Source organism: Scatophagus argus, chromosome 20 (genome assembly GCF_020382885.2).
Source record: "Scatophagus argus isolate fScaArg1 chromosome 20, fScaArg1.pri, whole genome shotgun sequence".
In the NCBI taxonomy this organism is placed as follows: domain Eukaryota; kingdom Metazoa; phylum Chordata; class Actinopteri; family Scatophagidae; genus Scatophagus; species Scatophagus argus.
The window spans coordinates 6703159-6720014 of record NC_058512.1 but is presented as its reverse complement, the minus strand read 5'-3'; the positions used below and the strand labels follow the sequence as shown (position 1 = coordinate 6720014).

General features: G+C 42.9%; 1 protein-coding gene across 4 annotated transcripts in view; it reads left to right on the top strand.

Annotated features, from left to right (window-relative positions):
* Nucleotides 1–1888: 1888 nt before the first annotated feature.
* The window catches only part of sema4d (sema domain, immunoglobulin domain (Ig), transmembrane domain (TM) and short cytoplasmic domain, (semaphorin) 4D), a 36782-nt gene continuing 21814 nt past the window's right edge, over nt 1889–16856 (top strand). For 2 of the 4 annotated variants that reach the window (XM_046374265.1, XM_046374267.1), the window contains exons 1-2: nt 1889–2114; nt 11010–11126. In XM_046374265.1, coding sequence (XP_046230221.1) covers nt 11089–11126 — 38 coding nt within the window. In that variant the 5' untranslated portion in view covers nt 1889–2114; nt 11010–11088. The remainder of the gene's footprint in view (nt 2115–11009; nt 11127–16856) is intronic. The other 2 variants (XM_046374268.1, XM_046374266.1) reach the window with 2 other exon arrangements.

Below are 16856 nucleotides of genomic sequence, written 5' to 3'. Positions count from 1 at the left end.
CAAATGGTGTGTCTGAAGAGCTCAGGCATGAAGATCATATACTTACACTGGAAATCCACACCTAACTCTATTACTTTCTCATCTATTGTGTGTGGGCTGTCACATTTAAATGATGGGCATTTACCTGATATTTTTATCTAGAGCAGCATTCAAATAACCTTCACTGTGTGGTGTCTTTGTGTCCCTCTGTTAGTCTGTTTTCTTCTCTTAACATCTACATTTTAAGAACTGAAATGTCTTTTTTTTGTGACAGTAAGTGAGCCACCAGCAAGTGGACAAACAAGGCAAGAACAACCTACACAGACATTTATCATATAGAAATCACTAAGTACATAAAATACACCTTTTATAACGCAGATATGACTAAGCAGCAACAAATCATTTGAGCTCTAGTATTACATTAGGGTTTCAGCACACATTCCTTGGTCACCTGTTTTCTCTTAGCAGCACATGTCACAGAGTGAGTGAAGATAAACCCAGCTGCTTTTCGTATTCATTTCAGGCAGCACTTACTGTCCCCTTTTAACTCCGGCCAGCCTTCAACTCTAAGCTCTCAAATCACCAGGGGCTGATATGAAAATAAACAATTTGTAGTATAACTGATGATGCCTGGGAACACTGGCATATTTCAGGATAAGGCCTAATTCTTCCGTGCTTAAGTAACATGACATAACAGACTTTAGTGCAGCTCAACATGGGCAGGTAAACATCTCAGCATTTGTTATTGCGCTAACCCACAAAGCAGGCACAGAGGTAGACTGCGGCGCTGTTCTATCTTCCACCAGCAGCGATTTGTCTTTTACTCAAAGATGGTATTGTATTCGGCCCACAGTGCCATGGAAAGCCCCTCTCCCTCCTCCTCTGCCCTGCACAATGAGACAAGGGTCAGCCTGTCTTTCCTCCACTGTGTTTTTGATTCACTCCTCCTTTAGGAAAATGTTGTATAAACTTTGACCTCCAACAGTGACCTTTCAAACCCACTGGCCCCACCTCCAGAGTCCCCTCAGCCAAAGGTTTAAGGTAACTGATTCTTCACCAGGGTTGTAGCTAGCCACCAGAAAGGACACTGAGGCCATGTCCTCGGCCACGTGGGGTTTAACGACACAACAAGGAGTTAACTTAAAAAGTGCCACATCACAGACATGTAAAAATGTTCAGTGAGTGCAGGTTCTGCGGAGGGGGATTTTGGACTCATGACCTCAGTATTTCTAAAATCCTGGCTACAGCCCTGCGTGACATACAAAAAGAGGTCACTGAAACAAAAAGACAACCAAAGCACCATATTGCATTAGAGAAGCTGTGTGTACTGGAGTCAGTCTTTAGCAGTTTTCATTTATGTTATCAGCAATGGGGGGAAGAAACATTTCAGTCCTTTATGTAAGGAAAAGTAGCAACGGGGAAATCCTGCATTCAATATTTAAGAGCAGTAGAAGTACAGAAGTCTTCAAACCAATGCAGAATGGCTTGCTGTCAGAGTGTTATATTGGACTAACACAATAAACTCATTAAGGACAACATTTACCTACCAAATGTAGTATAATTATCATAAAAAGTAGCATAAAGTACATTTACTCAACTACTGTACTTCGGTAGCCCGAATTTTCATTTTTCTGCCACTTTATACATCTGTTGCACTACATGTTATTTGGTAACTCAAGATACCAGCTACATTGCAGATTCTTAATAATACAAAATCTAAAAATTCAAGCAACCTCGCAGGAGACTACAGAAAATAATTCAAATTATGTCCACCTTTACGAGCTGCAAAGAGATAAATTCTTATCAGTAGGCCTGTAATTGATCCTGAAGCCATTCAACATTCTGATGCCAATACTTTAATTGTAACAGCATACATATATATATATTTATTGCAGTATAAGATTTGAGTGCTTCTTCCACCACTGGGTCTCGCACCACCTCCACCCCCCTCCTCTCCCTGCACCCTCCCCTTGGCTGTCGATATCACAGACCGGAGAGGTTTGAATCCAGTCGGCCGCCATGCTGAGCTGAGACAGAGCGACACACCAAACTTTGTCACGCTGCTGCTGCTGCTGCACCGACGCTCACCTCCGTAGCTTCACACCGGGACAAAAAAAAGAGGAAACCTCCCCACGGTGAGTTGTTTCGGACACTTTTTTTTAAAACTTCGCTGAACCCGCTGAAAGTAACGCACTGGGAGATTTGTGCCTCTAAACGCTCAGTTATTTCAGCCTGTGTGCCCCGCTGGTCGTGTTCATGCGTGCTGCGGATTTCAAACTCAGCTGCACTTGTTGCACCGTAGCCGAAACCCTCGCTGAGGCACGAAAGAAGAAAACGAGGGATGAAAAAAAAAAATCAAGGGGTTTTAATTCTCCTCTCTTAAAGTCTTCCGCTGCATAAAACTTATAAACTGCTTTCGCCGCGATGTTTGAAAGCCGAAGTGCGTAAAATAAACACAAGATGTTAACGGACGGCTGGGAGAGCCCACACGCTGTCAACTGTCCTTGAAGCGCAAAATAACTCCTGAATGTAACATTACGCGTCCACCAGCCATGCGTACGCAAATCTTTTTAAAGTTTAAACTCCCCTTGCACTTTCAAAAATGCCACCCAGGGGTCAATCGGGGGTTTTCTACCCTTGGCATGCATAAATCAACGGTGCTCTTTCACTACAGCAACAAAAGACTTTTATTGACAGCACTGAACCACGTCGCCATGTAACCACTCTTTATATGAGGACTGGCATCTAGCAGCAGTCACAGGAAATAAAGCCCGTACGTGCAGCATGCACGGCTCTGAATCTCAAGGTGGTGTTTTTGTGGTTCTTGTGCCAAGACGGGAGGGCAGCCCTGTGCAGCTGGAGCTCATCGGTGGATGCTCATAAACCTTTCACCTGCATGTCTGTGTTGTTGGTGTGGAGATGTGTGCACTGGAGGGAATAATAAGAAGTTATGGAGCTGCTTTCTGTCTCACCATTTGCCCTCTGGCCTGACTAATTGAAGTCCTGCATCTCTAGCATGACTTCTCTTGGCCTTCTTCAACCCTAAAGACTTCTGAGCCACCAAAGGAGACTGAGATGCCTTCACCAGTCCCAGTTCTTCTGAGTGTTGCCTCAGATTAGAACTGAAATGAATCAGTTCATTAGCTGATGGACAGGAGAAAAGCGGTAATAGTAAACTGAACTAGGGTTTGCAGTTAACAATGATTTTAAACACTGATCAATCTGCCAGTTAATTTCACACTTAGTGAAGTGTTTGATCTATAGAATGTCAGGAAAATGAGAAAAATGGCCATCACGATTTTGTAAAACCCAATGCAATGCCTTCATATTACTTATTTTGTCCAAACAACAGTTCAGAATCCAAATATATTGAATTTCCAACCAGAAGAGGATCTGAGAAGACTCGAGTCCGACCACGATATATGAGTTGGCAGATATTAACACCGATGCATCGGTATTGACATGTGTGGATTAATTTAGAAATGGTTGCATAAATGAAATAATGTTTGGCCGATATGTCAATATTTGAATTTCATTACTCCCTAATATCGGCATTGGCCCCAGGAATACCAGTATCAGTCAAGCTCTGGAGGAAAAACAAAAACATTGAGATGCATTTCTGCTCAGGAAAAGACCGCAGTTAATTACTTACTCCACTAATTGTTTCATCTTTACGTCAATTAATCTTTTAAGTAATTTTTAATGCAAAAATGCCAAAAGTTTGATATAGGTCTACACCTAATGATTAGACAATAAAACACACCCACGTATTTCACAGTGTCACTCGTCCTTCAGGAATATGTCACAACCAGTTTTCTGTTTTTATAGGCCAACATCGATTTATCAATGAACTCATCTACGAAATAATTCATAATAAATAATTCAGGCTCATAAGAACTGCATGTATGAAAATATACATAAATATATTTACATGGTTTGTTTATATTGCATTAGCACTGTGGCATTTTTGACCATGCCAGCTATTTAGTCTGACTATAAATACAGCTGTTGTGTTTTCTAAATCTGTTTTTCTGCAACTTAGTTAGTGACATTAACCACCCCGCCTCTCCCTCGTCTCTGCCCGGCGTTTCACCAAAATGCATTGGCTGTGACATCCCTTCCCTTGCGGCCTCAATAAGTAATTCTTCTGCCTCATCGAGTTTGACTCCACAGGTCCTTGCCTGGGTCATATCAGGCATGAGGGCAGCCGCCCGGATCTTGTCAATTTGATAGCTTGGCTGGCGCTTCTGTGGCACCCGGGCAGGCCAGAATCATGTCAGCCAGACCCTCAGGGGGGCCCGCAGAACTAGCTGGAACAGGATATTGCTGTGTGATCATTCACCAGCAGCAGAGAAATCATTAAACCAGTGGCTGCGTGCTGCTGTGCAGCTCAGGCATTTTTTGTCTGTCCGTCTGACTTTCCCTCGGGTTACAGGTTGCATATGACTTGTAAGGTTGTCTTTGCGTCTTGCAGGTTTTGTGGTTGCTATTGTAAGAAAGGGTAAATAGGATAGATTTGTTATTTTGTTTGAAAGTAGATGGGGGTAAGAATGTAATCTCTTTTTTTTTTTTGTCCAGCTGTGCTGTTTGTGTTTGTTTCTCATACTTGCTTTTTTATGGGAGGAACTCTTTGTAGAACATGTAGCCTTTCCATTTTAGAATTAGCAAATTAGTCCAATTTTAACACATGTATGTCTGTATTTGATTTGTTTAAATTGTGTTTGCAGAGAAACTGAGCTGATTTTTAAGCTTCTTTTTTTCCCACATTCATTGGAAGCACAGGATTCACATGTGCTAAATGAAATTACCCAGGATGCTCTTGCTTGTTAAAGATAACTACACAAAAGCATGCAAGCCCGTCTTTAGAGTCCTTTCTTTAATCAGTAATCAATTTAAAATGGGTGGGAAAAGGGAATTCTGTTAGGGACAGTGCAGCTGAAAGACATCTTTGTTTTAAACTTGAACTTTGTGCAGAAATGGTACTTGTTTTGGATGAGCGGTTATTTACTTGAATATCTTGTTTGGGTTTCTGCACAAACCCTGGCTAGTTGTCAGATTTCTCCCTTTTAAAATGTTGGACATGGGTTCTTACTAGTGCATGTCCACTGCTGCATGTAGGGCTCACATGCAGCATTTGTGTGTCACCCCTCAAAACCAAATACAATTATTCATCCACCTCAAAGGAGACGTCGCATTTCTTCACATGGCTACAGAAAGTGGCTGTCGGGTAATTGAATAAACTCTTAAGGGATTTAAGGTTGAGCATCCATGACCGTTCGGAGGCTTTCTACTCATCCCTTGCACTGGGTCATCAGCCAGTAATACCTGCAAATGGTCCCGGCTGTGTAGCACTGTCTCCTGCTGTGAAGGTCACTGTAAAAGGTGCTATGGACACGTACGACCCCTCATTGTTCCCTGTTGCTCATTAGCAATCTAATTATCAGGATTCTCCTGGCAGCCAAGTCAACAAACAAGACCTCTTACTAACTCTTAGAAAAATCATACGCACTGCTTACTAAAAGATAAGACGACAGGAACGACAGTACAACGGCAGTCGTAACCTTGAGTGAGAGCCTACTGGACGTCATGGTTTTAGGAAACGAGGTAGGCGAGTTTGATGTATGACTTGCAGCAGCCTCATTGTTGTGGTCCTGCAGGAGTTAAAGGGTAGAGGTCAGGGGCCAGTCTGTGCTGCTCTGATGTCGAGGTGTGCTGTGCCTGCTCTGTAAAACAGACATCTGGGGCAACCCCCACCTCCTTTTGATTCACACAAACACAAACCTCCCCTCCCAGCCACACCCAAGCACCCCAACACCCCTCAGGCTGAAATAATTTCCTATGTTGGCAAAGAGCAAAGAAAGCATCTGGCTTCATGTCGGCCGCAGACAGTGGCGTGTTTAAGGACTTTGTGGTGTGATCATGTGTTCTTGGTCATGCATAATACATTGCCGCATTCCAGGGATGTCTCTGCAAAACTGTCTCCTGATTGAATAGCAGTTTTGAATCAGCCAACACTGGATGTTAAGCTTGGGTTCCTGTTTTTTGTTGTTTCACGTCAGGTAACAATAAAGCTGAAGACGGGACAACACCCTGCAGGGTTCAGTCACTTTATTGCTCTTCATCAGCCTACAGTGGTTTTAGCATTAGTGTTTTTATCTGTTTGTTGTTTGGAAATGCATTAATAAAAACTCTCCAGAAAGTCTGAAGATTCCCAAGAGGCTGCACCCACAGCTACGAGTGATCTCACTGAGAGTGCAGGAAGCTCACTGATGCATTTCTGCAGCGCTATTGACAGCCTACGTGATGTTTTGAAAAGGCTGCCAGCGTTGTGTTACTGAGAGCAGGGAGCTGGAAGGGAATGGCGCAGGGTGCTAGCCTACATACAGAACATTCTGTTACTGTGGAGGATATCTGTGTGTGACTGAGCTGAACCAAGCGTTTCACTGCTTAAAAGCTCGGTAGCATTTATTTTGTGGAAATTTTACATGGAGAAAATGTTGTCAGAAACTTCACTTGCAGTCCGCAGATTTTAATCCGTTTTTGATCTCTCAGCCTGTTGGTGCTCACTTTGTTTGGAGTTTGCATAATGAGAAGTGAATGTCAACATCAGCGATCTGTTCCCTGAGGATGCAAACTGTCATAGTTTTACAGAGGTCTTGTTTCACTGTTATCACTTGTATCTATTATTTATTCCTTCCTCATTTGTATTAATGGATCATAGTGATGTTTGAATCACTGCTAAACAAGTTTCACCAAAAACTGAACATGATGAACTTGAACAAGGTAGTGTTTACTGCAGGTCTGATTCATTATTTTTGGCTAGGTGTGCCTAATAAACTGGGAACCGAATGTACATCACACAGGGCTAAATACAGTGCTGAGAGAGGGCAGCAGCTGGACCTGCAGTCCCCATTCACTCCTTAAAGGAGAGAGAAGGGGGAAAAAAACGTCCCCACAACAATAGACACACTCCCACAGATAGCACATACACAGTACCCTAACCTAAACCCCCTTCCCCCCTCTTCCCTCCCCTCACCCACCAACCCAAATTCCCCCTCCCCCCCTCCTCAGCAATTGTGTGCATTGACGCTTTCCAGAGGCGCGATGTGTGCGCTGTCGCTCTCCACTGGCGAGCAGCGTTGTGACTGCTGTGTTGTGGGAAAGGCGATCCTGGCCGTTTTGTTGGACACACAGAGTCTGCCACTGACATGCGTTCAAGTGAAACGAGCCTTTAATGCAAGCACTATCTCTCCACCTTCTGCAGCCTCCCGTGCTTCTTTTTTTTTGTGTGTGTTTGTGCAAGATAGAGAGGGAGGCAGAAGGAGACCGAAGGAGGGAGTGTGTGAGAGAGAGGGAGCACGGCTGGAGAGTAGGGAAGGGAGGAGGTGACAGACTGGTCGTGGTGGATGTTGATATTCAGTAATTTTTTTTATTCTTTTTCACATCTGTCATGCAAGCCAGTGATGACTTTCCCAGTGAAAACAGTGTGACAGGAAGAGCCTCTCTTTCAGGGTTCTTGTGTGTCAACCTGCAGGATCTTCCCAGTCCCAGAATATGGTAAGATTCTTGTCGCATTGAGCTTGTGTGGAGCGTGTTGGCTGCTGGCATCTCACCGTGTCAGCCCCTTTTTCCTCTGCTGTCGAGATCATCAAATCATCACATATGTGTTTATGTTTACTCTCTGCAGCAGAGAAAGTCTCCAGTATGAAGCATGCTATTTTTACCTGAATCTCATGTGGGAGGTAAATAATTCAGTGTTTTCATGATGCAGTGAGGTGGACTTAGCCTCCCACACAGTTCATCTAAACTAGCTTCTTTTTGTTTCACTTTGGCTGTATGAGCTAAGATGTTAACGTGTTTAATGAAGACAAAAGGGCAGAATTTTATTATTTTCCCTTTGTTTATGGTAAAGCTGAGCAGACATAATACATATTCAAGCTGATTCTAGACGCACGTTTGTCGTCCACTACTAATTTTAGAATCTAATAATTAAACATTTTTTTGCCTGATGGGTCTTGGTATGAAGCGCAGTTTGAGGAGGGTCACGACGCCTGACTGATTGTGTCAGCAATCCTGCTTGCGGATGATTAAATTGATTTCTGGTGTATTTTATTTTTTCATGGGCTGTCTTTTCATTTAAACAGTTCCATGATCTGATTTCTCTCATGGCCAAAAGAAGAAAAAAAAGAAAGATCAGTTGCGACCTGCAGTGAACTTTTAATGAAATTTTAATATTACTGTAAAAGTGTTTTGTGTAATGTTGTGGCTAAAACTGTAATCTTGATACTGCTATGATATAAGACTAAACTTGGCTGCAGAACACACAGAGCAGACTGTCTGCATCCTTCAGACATCTGTGGTTCCTCATTTTTCATTGAACTGAAGGCAAGTAAGGCTATCTTTCTCCCTTTCTGTCACCATTGAGGAAGCAGCCATCTTGTTTTAATAAACTTTATTCGAATTTCTACTGGACATAACCAAACAGGGGCGGGGGTTGGGGGTTCTTGAATTTCCCTCGGGATCAATAAAGTATCTATCTATCTATCTATCTTCAGGTCTTACATTCACTGTGATCAGCCACGTCAAGGCTGGCCAATTGATCCGTAGGGCGTGTGAGTAAAAATCGCAGGTTTTGGACATGCAGAAAGCCCAGTTGATAAATACAAGATCATTACAACTGCACAGTGTCTGCCCAGCTTCAGATGTGGAAAGAGTTTGTCTTCTCTGGCTGGCTATTGTCAAGACCTTAAAATAAGTGCCATTGCCCTCCCAGTTTGGACATTTTCCTCCACCTTGACTTGCTCTCCTTAACTGGACACTCAAACACTCTGAAAAAGATGCTTGCTTTAAGTGTTTGTGAGCGCTTGAATCGGGTGGATCAAAGCTAGCTAACATGTCTTTTCAAGTGTTATCGCTGCACTTCAAAGAGCACTTCTCTTCTGGCTCTGGGTAGGTCTCCATCCCAGCTGTGCACTGATAGAAACCCACCATCTGTTGTCATTCATGTGACCCTTTTATTTAAACCACCAGCTGCAAATTTCTTCCAGCACTGCTCTTTATTGTCCAGTGCGTTCAGCATTGTGTCGAACGCCAACATCCAGGCACTGTACCATTGTTGGCGTGAGAAGGCAGGAGTTTAATTTAGGGTTTTGGTAAGGAACTCCTCGCTTTGCAGGAAAAAGCTGCATACATCATTTCAGCAGTGAGCAAGGACGTTATTCTCATGAAGCTCTCATACTTGGGTGATTTGCCACATTGTACAGAAGCATGGAGTCTTGCATAGTTTACGAATTCAGTAATATAAAGAAATGTCATGTGGAAATGGATGCATTGTGCATCTTGAGAGAAAGATTGTGACATTTCACTCATAGCATTCTTGTGTGGTGTCTTTTGTAAAAAAACAGCAGTGAATATAAAATTGGCGGATAACCCTGTTCTCTGACCCCCATTCATTCGAATGTGTCACTGCAGTTCATGAAGATCTCTCTGAGGGAGCTTTTTCCCATAAACACAGCAGCTGAGAAACAAGAGGAAATGGAACTAAACTGATTACTACGAGGTTGCCTGGGTGTATGCAGCCCATGTCTTCTTTCTTCCCTGAAGACAGACACACAGATACACATTCAGTAACATTCAATGATCTGCTATTAGACAGGAAAATGAAAGAAACAGCACGACAGGTAAACAAATGCAGTGGAGCATCAGTTCAGGTTCAGAATTCAGGGCTGATGCAGGAATGCAGGGAAAAGGAGACACTTCAGTCTGCTGAGCCACAGACCCCACAGAGACAGACTGCTGCTGAGCTGCTGGCTGTCTGGGTCTGGGGTTGATCGGATTGGGTGGGGTTCAGACCCTTCCTCCACTCCTCTGTGTCCCTCCATCGGTAGCCGACAGCGGTTAAAGTCCTTTTTGGTTAATCAGTGTTTTTATTATTAGCTGAAATAGTCATGTTTGAGGTAGAACTTGCAATTTCAGCTTCAGGTCTCCTCAACTCCCTGTGAATTGGTATTGAACCTTTATCTTCTTATAGATCCTAAATCCCACCCTGGAAGGACACAATCTGTGTTATGCCAGTGTGTTAACACATAATAGGGTATAATCTATGAATCTAATCTGCTGCTGTTGTGTGTAATCTTTTAAAGGCAGATTAAGCTGAAGAGCTAATGCAAGGTTTTGGAGGTTGCTCATCAGGGAGCGGGACACAGGATGTGCTCCATGTCGTCGCCTCATTAAAATTTCAAAATCAGAATGCTGCCAGGGAACATCTGCTGATTTATGTGCATTCACAAATGTGAATCATTACTATAGGTGTGCTTTATACAGATATAATTTGTACCACCTTCTTGATAATTTGGAATTTTGAATCTTATGTTAAGTGTGATGCTGGTGTCTGTGATGCTGCAATAACAAGCTGCACTCGTTTGAAATTGTCATCACTGCTCCTTAGTCACACAATGACACATTCTTCATCTATGATCGCATTCACACTGTCTGCCCGCTACCCTGAGGATTTCTTGGTGCACTCTGCTTATGCTAGCTGGCTGGATGGCTGGCTGGTTGGCTGCCTTCGTAACTATGGTGACAGTATCCCCCAGAAAGTTGGAGAGAGCAGGCCTTGCTACACTAATTGTGAGCAAGTGAAGCGTGTCTGCAAAGTTAGCTGTGTAGTCCTAGCCTAAACGCCGGCTTGTTCGACGGATTTCTTAAGTCTTGACTGATTGACATGATGCAGTGGCTGTTACAATAGGAGAGATTTGCTCAGACCTTTTGTTTCTCATTAGAGAGCACTGAGCTGTGCATGTATAGCAGAATAATTAATGATAAAATGACCTTTGAAATATTTCTGATATTTTCTAGACAAAACAGTTATTTGATAACAAAAATAATTGTCAGTTTTAGCTTTAAATTATGTTACTGTAGGGTTAGTCGTTTTTCATGTGGTATTCTTATACTGTCTACCTGCTGTAGGTGTGAATGGATGGTTTGCTCTAAACTAACATTGTTTTTTTGTTTCCCCCTCTCTCTTGCAGACGGGTGTTGTGACATTTGCCCGCGGGCCTCTCCATCAGCCATTTTCAACTGTGTGAAGACGAGCGAAAAGGAGTTTTAATGAATCAGTATTCGCTAGCCGATGCCATGACAGACAAGTAAGGGTGTTTGTCTTTCTCAAAAGTCTGTTTGTGTGTATTTGTGTAAAGAGCCCACTGTACTCTGGCCTTTTGTTCGCTGTGAAGCAAGAAGACGATGTTGTCGCTTGTGATAACGTTTCTCTCACTCGGCTCAATATTGGCTCCTGGAAGTGCTGGTGTGAGCGTGCTTCAGTACAGGACTGTTGGAGAGTCGGGGGGCTCTGATTGCACAGAGAGAAGTGTGTTGTGTTGGGCGGGGGTTGGGGGTATAAAGACAGTCTGTTTTGCCCCTGAAGACGTGTGACATTTGCATCAGGGCTGATTTGCATTCTCGTTTACTGTGCTGGTATGTTGCTGCTGCTGTTAGCTGCTCTTTATTTCCCTGACAAAACACAGTCACTTAAAGGTTTGGAGCCTTTGCCATGCTGCCTCTTCTTTTGCTTTTTCTTTTAATGATTCTTTCTTTATCTTTTCCCTTCCCCCTTTTCATTTTGGACCCGTTCTCTATGCTCCCTATCTCTTTTCTCTTTTGGTCTCTTTTGTCAACTTTGCCTTTGTCTCTCACACCACTGTTTGCTGGAGTTTATCTATAGAGGACGGAGAATTTGGGTGCAGTAAGCAAAATAATCTGCTGTCAGTGTTCATAATAAGCGGAATAAGTGGTTCAGGCCAGTCAGCTGAAAGGGATAGCCGCAAACACACGGTGAAGGCCAAACAAGTCCAGGCCTATTATGTGCTTGAATTACAGAAAATGAAAGGGGCAGAGAAAATAAAAAGTTCAGCCTGCAACAAAACAGAAGAAACAGGTTGTTTTAAGAATGATGAATGGTAGTGATCGTGGATGCTTGTGCAGGCAAAGGTTTACATGCATGCGTAGAGTTTCCAAGGTAGTGTTGAGATGAGGCTGATGTGATTCAGTGTACTGATGCACCTGTTGACCCTTATGAGACTGAGAAGCGAGAAGTGTGGAGTTCTGGTGACTCACTCAGTCATTCTATGAAACAGGCCGCAGGGTAGCTCCTCTGGCTAACACCAGCATACTGTAATGTCAGCATAAAATATCGTGCATCTAGTCAGTTAGCAGAGCTGGATAATGCTATATTTGCCGAAAGGGGAATTTCTCTTGCAAATTAGAAGGTTGCACCACTTCAGCCGTTCCCTGAAGGATGCATTGCAATTTTTGTAGAGCCAGACATTTAGGCTCGGAAGTTTTTAAATGTATTGGACGCAGCATAAAAAGAAAACAAGAAAAAGAGAGGAGCTTTATTTTGAAAACTAGATGCAGTGGTATATAGTTATTTTTTAATAAGGCCCTGCTGGACCAAATGAAAGCAAAGTCAAGTGAAGGTTGGGAGTTTCTAAGTAAGTGATGATGTTGTTGACAAGCTGTCCCTTTGGATGAAAGGTATCCAAGCAACCAGAAAGGGGGTGAAAGGGGGGGAAGGGTGCTAAGTTTATTGTGCGCTAGATGCAAGTCCATGTTGTATGATTGTTCGCTGGGGAAGAATGATAAATGTTACGCCAAAAGGAAGTGAGGGGAGAAGTTGCAGGACGTGCCCCCCGACAGTGACGGCAAACAAAGACTCCCTCAACATGGGACTACTTAAGATTCATACAAAGGCAGAAGAAGATGGCCACTTGTTTTCTCTCTAACACACACACACACACACACACACACAAACACTTATACCCCCCTCTTCTTCTCTAACTCGCTCATGAACAAACATTTACACATAGCAGGATATCAGTGGGCATTCCTGTAGATATGTGCATTCCAGCTGGTATTCCCAGACACACGCTACCCTGCAGACATATCATTTTCTGAAATTTTCCACCAAATTGCATCCGACCCTCAAACACACAGTCTTCACAGTTGTGTTGTATAAGAGCTTTGCGTCTGTGTTTTCCATGCAGATGTTGCTGTTGATACAGGAGTCGATCATCCTGCAGCAAATGTGCTCTTGCGTCCTTGAAAATGAACATGTTTCAGCCGCAGGATTTTAAGTTCAGTCCTCCTGTTGTACCAGGATGCACTGGGATGAGGAAAGTTTCTAAAGCCAGATTTGCTCCGTAGTGCTTGTAGACTGGGATTCTTTCTGTTGAAATTCAAGCCTGCATAATCCTCTTCAACGGACTGCTTTGTGTGTGTGCTTTGTGTGTGTGTGTGCGCACATGGATGTTTGTGTGCAAAGTACAGAGTCCATGTGCCCTCCAACTAGGATTTGAATTGGAATTTCACCTAGTTGTTCTTTTTCTTTCAAATGATTTGAACCAGTGTTCACTCTATTGCATCATAAATGAAAGTAGGGCAGAAAGACAATGTCTCAAATGCACAGAATGTAGTCACATTGAAATCACACCTTTGAAAGAAAGCGTTAAAACACATATTTTCCGCTGAGATCTATGCAGTTCTTTGCAGGAACAACACAAAAGCAGGATGGAAGATTGTGTTGTTCTCTAAGCCCTCAAACCATACGTTCATGTTTCCGTATGCCACAGATAAATCCTCCTCCTACTCATTTCTCATCCCTCTTCTCTTTGTTCTCTTCAACTGCTGTGTGAATTTGAACGCTCATGTATCCTCTCTCATAGCAAACCTTGTGTTGTATCTCTTCCTCGGGCCCTCTCATTTTGCTTCCCTCCCCCACCTGTGGTGGTGCATGCTGACAGCCCTGTCAGAGACTGGGGATGTTTATAGATGGACAGTAAGGGTGGCTGCACAGATATGTGTGTGTGGTGGGGTGGGTTGAGGGGCTTTTACTGGAATGACCAGACCGTCACAGAGATGAGAGGCCTGCTGTAGATCTGTTTGCTTTGTGTGTCTTTATCAGCCGAGATCCCGCATGTGTGTGTTCGTGTCAGCCTCAGAGGAGCGAGGATTCAAAACCACAGTCGGAAGCTGGTTAAGAGCTTAGAGCTTTTCTAAATGTCACTTTGCACAAAATTGAAACTTGTATGGTAGTCAGAAACCTCCTAATTTGATCAGAAGTTGACTGCTTGAGAGTTTAGACATTTAAAGACTGAATCGTTTTGTAACGAGTACAATATGACTATATGTTTATAGTACAGTGATATCTTTTTACTACTTTTAACAAAGCACCTGAATGCAACTGTTTCTAAACGTTTTAAAGGAGATGAGGACTTCTGTCAGCACAAGGGGGAAAATCAGGTGTCACAGTAGAGTGAGCTCAATAGCCCATCTTGTCAGTATGTTTACCAAAGGCTGGGTTTCTGAAGTAGAGCCTATTAATAAATTTGTTCTGGCTTGAAGAGCCTTCAAAGGGTCAGCTTTGCCCAGTCCTCATTCAAGTCCACTCATCAATTAAATAATAGTAAAAAAAAAACAGACCCGTGACAGCTCCACTTCCTCTCTTTGCCCTTTCCAGACTGCGGTGTCACCAAGGGCGTGGTTTGGGGCACTGCTGGGTTTGTCCACAGTGCTGACAGCCACTCAGAACATCGTGAATTGAGACGTGAACGCGAGGTTTCATTGGTGTCATTGGGATTCGTGGGTGCATGGTAAAAACTCTGTATCAGCTGTCACAGGGTTTTGTGGGAGCAGAGGGAAGTCAAGTCAAAGTGCTTCCTAAGGATGTCGAGGGGGAAGCAACCTTTGGCCTACTGCTCATCAATCTCACGCAACTGTCATCTTCTCCTAGCAGTCCATTGATGCTGTCAGAGGAGGGCGAGGGGCAGGGCCTTGTTGTGTCGTGTATTTGGGGTTGTTTGCGTACATGCTTTTTCTCTTTTTGTGTGCGTCACAGAGTGCAGAAGCAAGAGGAGAGTGGGAAATACATGGTGATACATGTGCATATTGAAGGACTGCACTGTCTCGAAGTGGCTACATACACTGCAACAATCAAGCATGGCTCTTGACCTTGATCTACATAAATTCCCATCCTCCGTGGTTTTTGGAAGCTGTAACCATGAAACTGATCTAAAGTGATACGACCTTATTCATGGTCAGCTAAAACCTGATAAGGATAAATATTCCCCACTGTAACCAACTCATTACCGGATACTGTGGTCACACTTAAGTCATGTGAAACCCGAGGAAACACTGTTAGTGTTCATGCACATCCAAAGCCTTTGTTGTAAGTGAACTGCCCACAGTTGCAGTCTGATGTGTATCATCTCTGCTTAACGTAATCTGATTATTCTTTTATACAGTAGAGTAAGGGGCCCGCATTATGGTAGCTTACCCCACCAAGCAAATGCTAATGAATCGGCATATTTGGGTTGATTTGGGTGACCTGAATTCAGTTGTCTGGAAAATTTGTCTCCTTATTCAGGGACGGCATTTCTAATTCTAACGGCTTTAGTCTGTTATCTTGGGGTTTGACTAGCTTTTTGTTTATTTAAAGACAAACTGAATATTTTTTTAGGAAGTAGTGATAATTAGACTCTGTGAAAAAGTGCTAGAATCACAAGCCGAACTACAGTCAAGGCAAATGAAAAATATGCAATCACGTATGTAAGTCATGTAAAGTAAATAAGTAAGTTTTCCAGTCAGTTTCACTGCAGTGGACTGTGGGAATAAAGCTTGTGTACTTGTGCAGGGAGAATGTATTCACCCTCATTATAAAGGTTTTCACTTTGCTCAGGGAAGCAGTTTGAGGGAACAGACTGGAAAGTGTTGTGAATGGAGGCCCAACCATCTGTCACGATGGCATTAGGATTCCTACTTTCCCTCCCTGTGACTCATGAAATCTTGTTTTCGTGCTCTAAAAAAGACAAGCAAAAGAATTTTTACCAGCCGATTGTCCTGTTACTGCTGATGTAGATTATTCAGTGAAGTCTTTGTTCTCATTTTGACTCATTCGTGTTGCACGACTCCAGTGCTTACACTGCACAAAAGGCCCTGAGAGATGCTGCCCTACATGAAGACAAAATTTTCTGTGATGTTAGAACAGTTTAAGATGCTTTCAAGAGACTGGTTTTCTGTCTGCATTGTTTGTATCGGAGAATTTGAGACTTTGACCCCACCTGCAACAAGGAGGAAATGATGCAACATTCAAGACAAAAGTATCAACTCATTTAAAGCTCACTTAAAAACAATTGAACATTGCATAATGGTGAAACTGCATTTTAGCCAGTACATAATGCTCCACCTTTCTGCATTTTACTATCAAGTTGATTATCTTAGAAATTGTTAAACCTCTCCTCAGAATGAAAGTTGTGAAAGTGCAGAGAGAGACTTGACCATAGTTGACCTCTGATGGGATTAGCCCACAGATAAAAATCAACACCGCTCGAGTGACATGTGATCAATGCACAGAAGTAGCTGCTCACACTTCTCAGACAGGCTGCTGCAAATAGACAGACCTCAGTGATAGACAAAGAAATGGAAGAGGAAATGAATGTAGCAGTCACAGACGACAGGTTTCTCTGATGGTTTTCAAACAGATGAAGTTTATCGTTTGGCTGCTCGCCATTCATTTGCCCTTGGTTATAAAAGGTTAGCTCAGTATCATGACAGACATGATATGATATCACCGGCTTAGTTGTCAGGATATTTAAATGACTATATAATTGTTTTGCCCTTCTCAGAATGCTTATCTGGGACTCGTGTGTGTGTGTGTGTGTGTGTGTGTTTGGATGCATAAACAGGTGCTATTACTGTATTTTACTGGACCTAAATGTTATTTAAATTTAATGGTAGTTTTGTTGTGCAACACATGTTTTCACTGATTCATCATCATATCTGTCTAACCATGGTCTAACCACACATGCAACACTCAACATGCA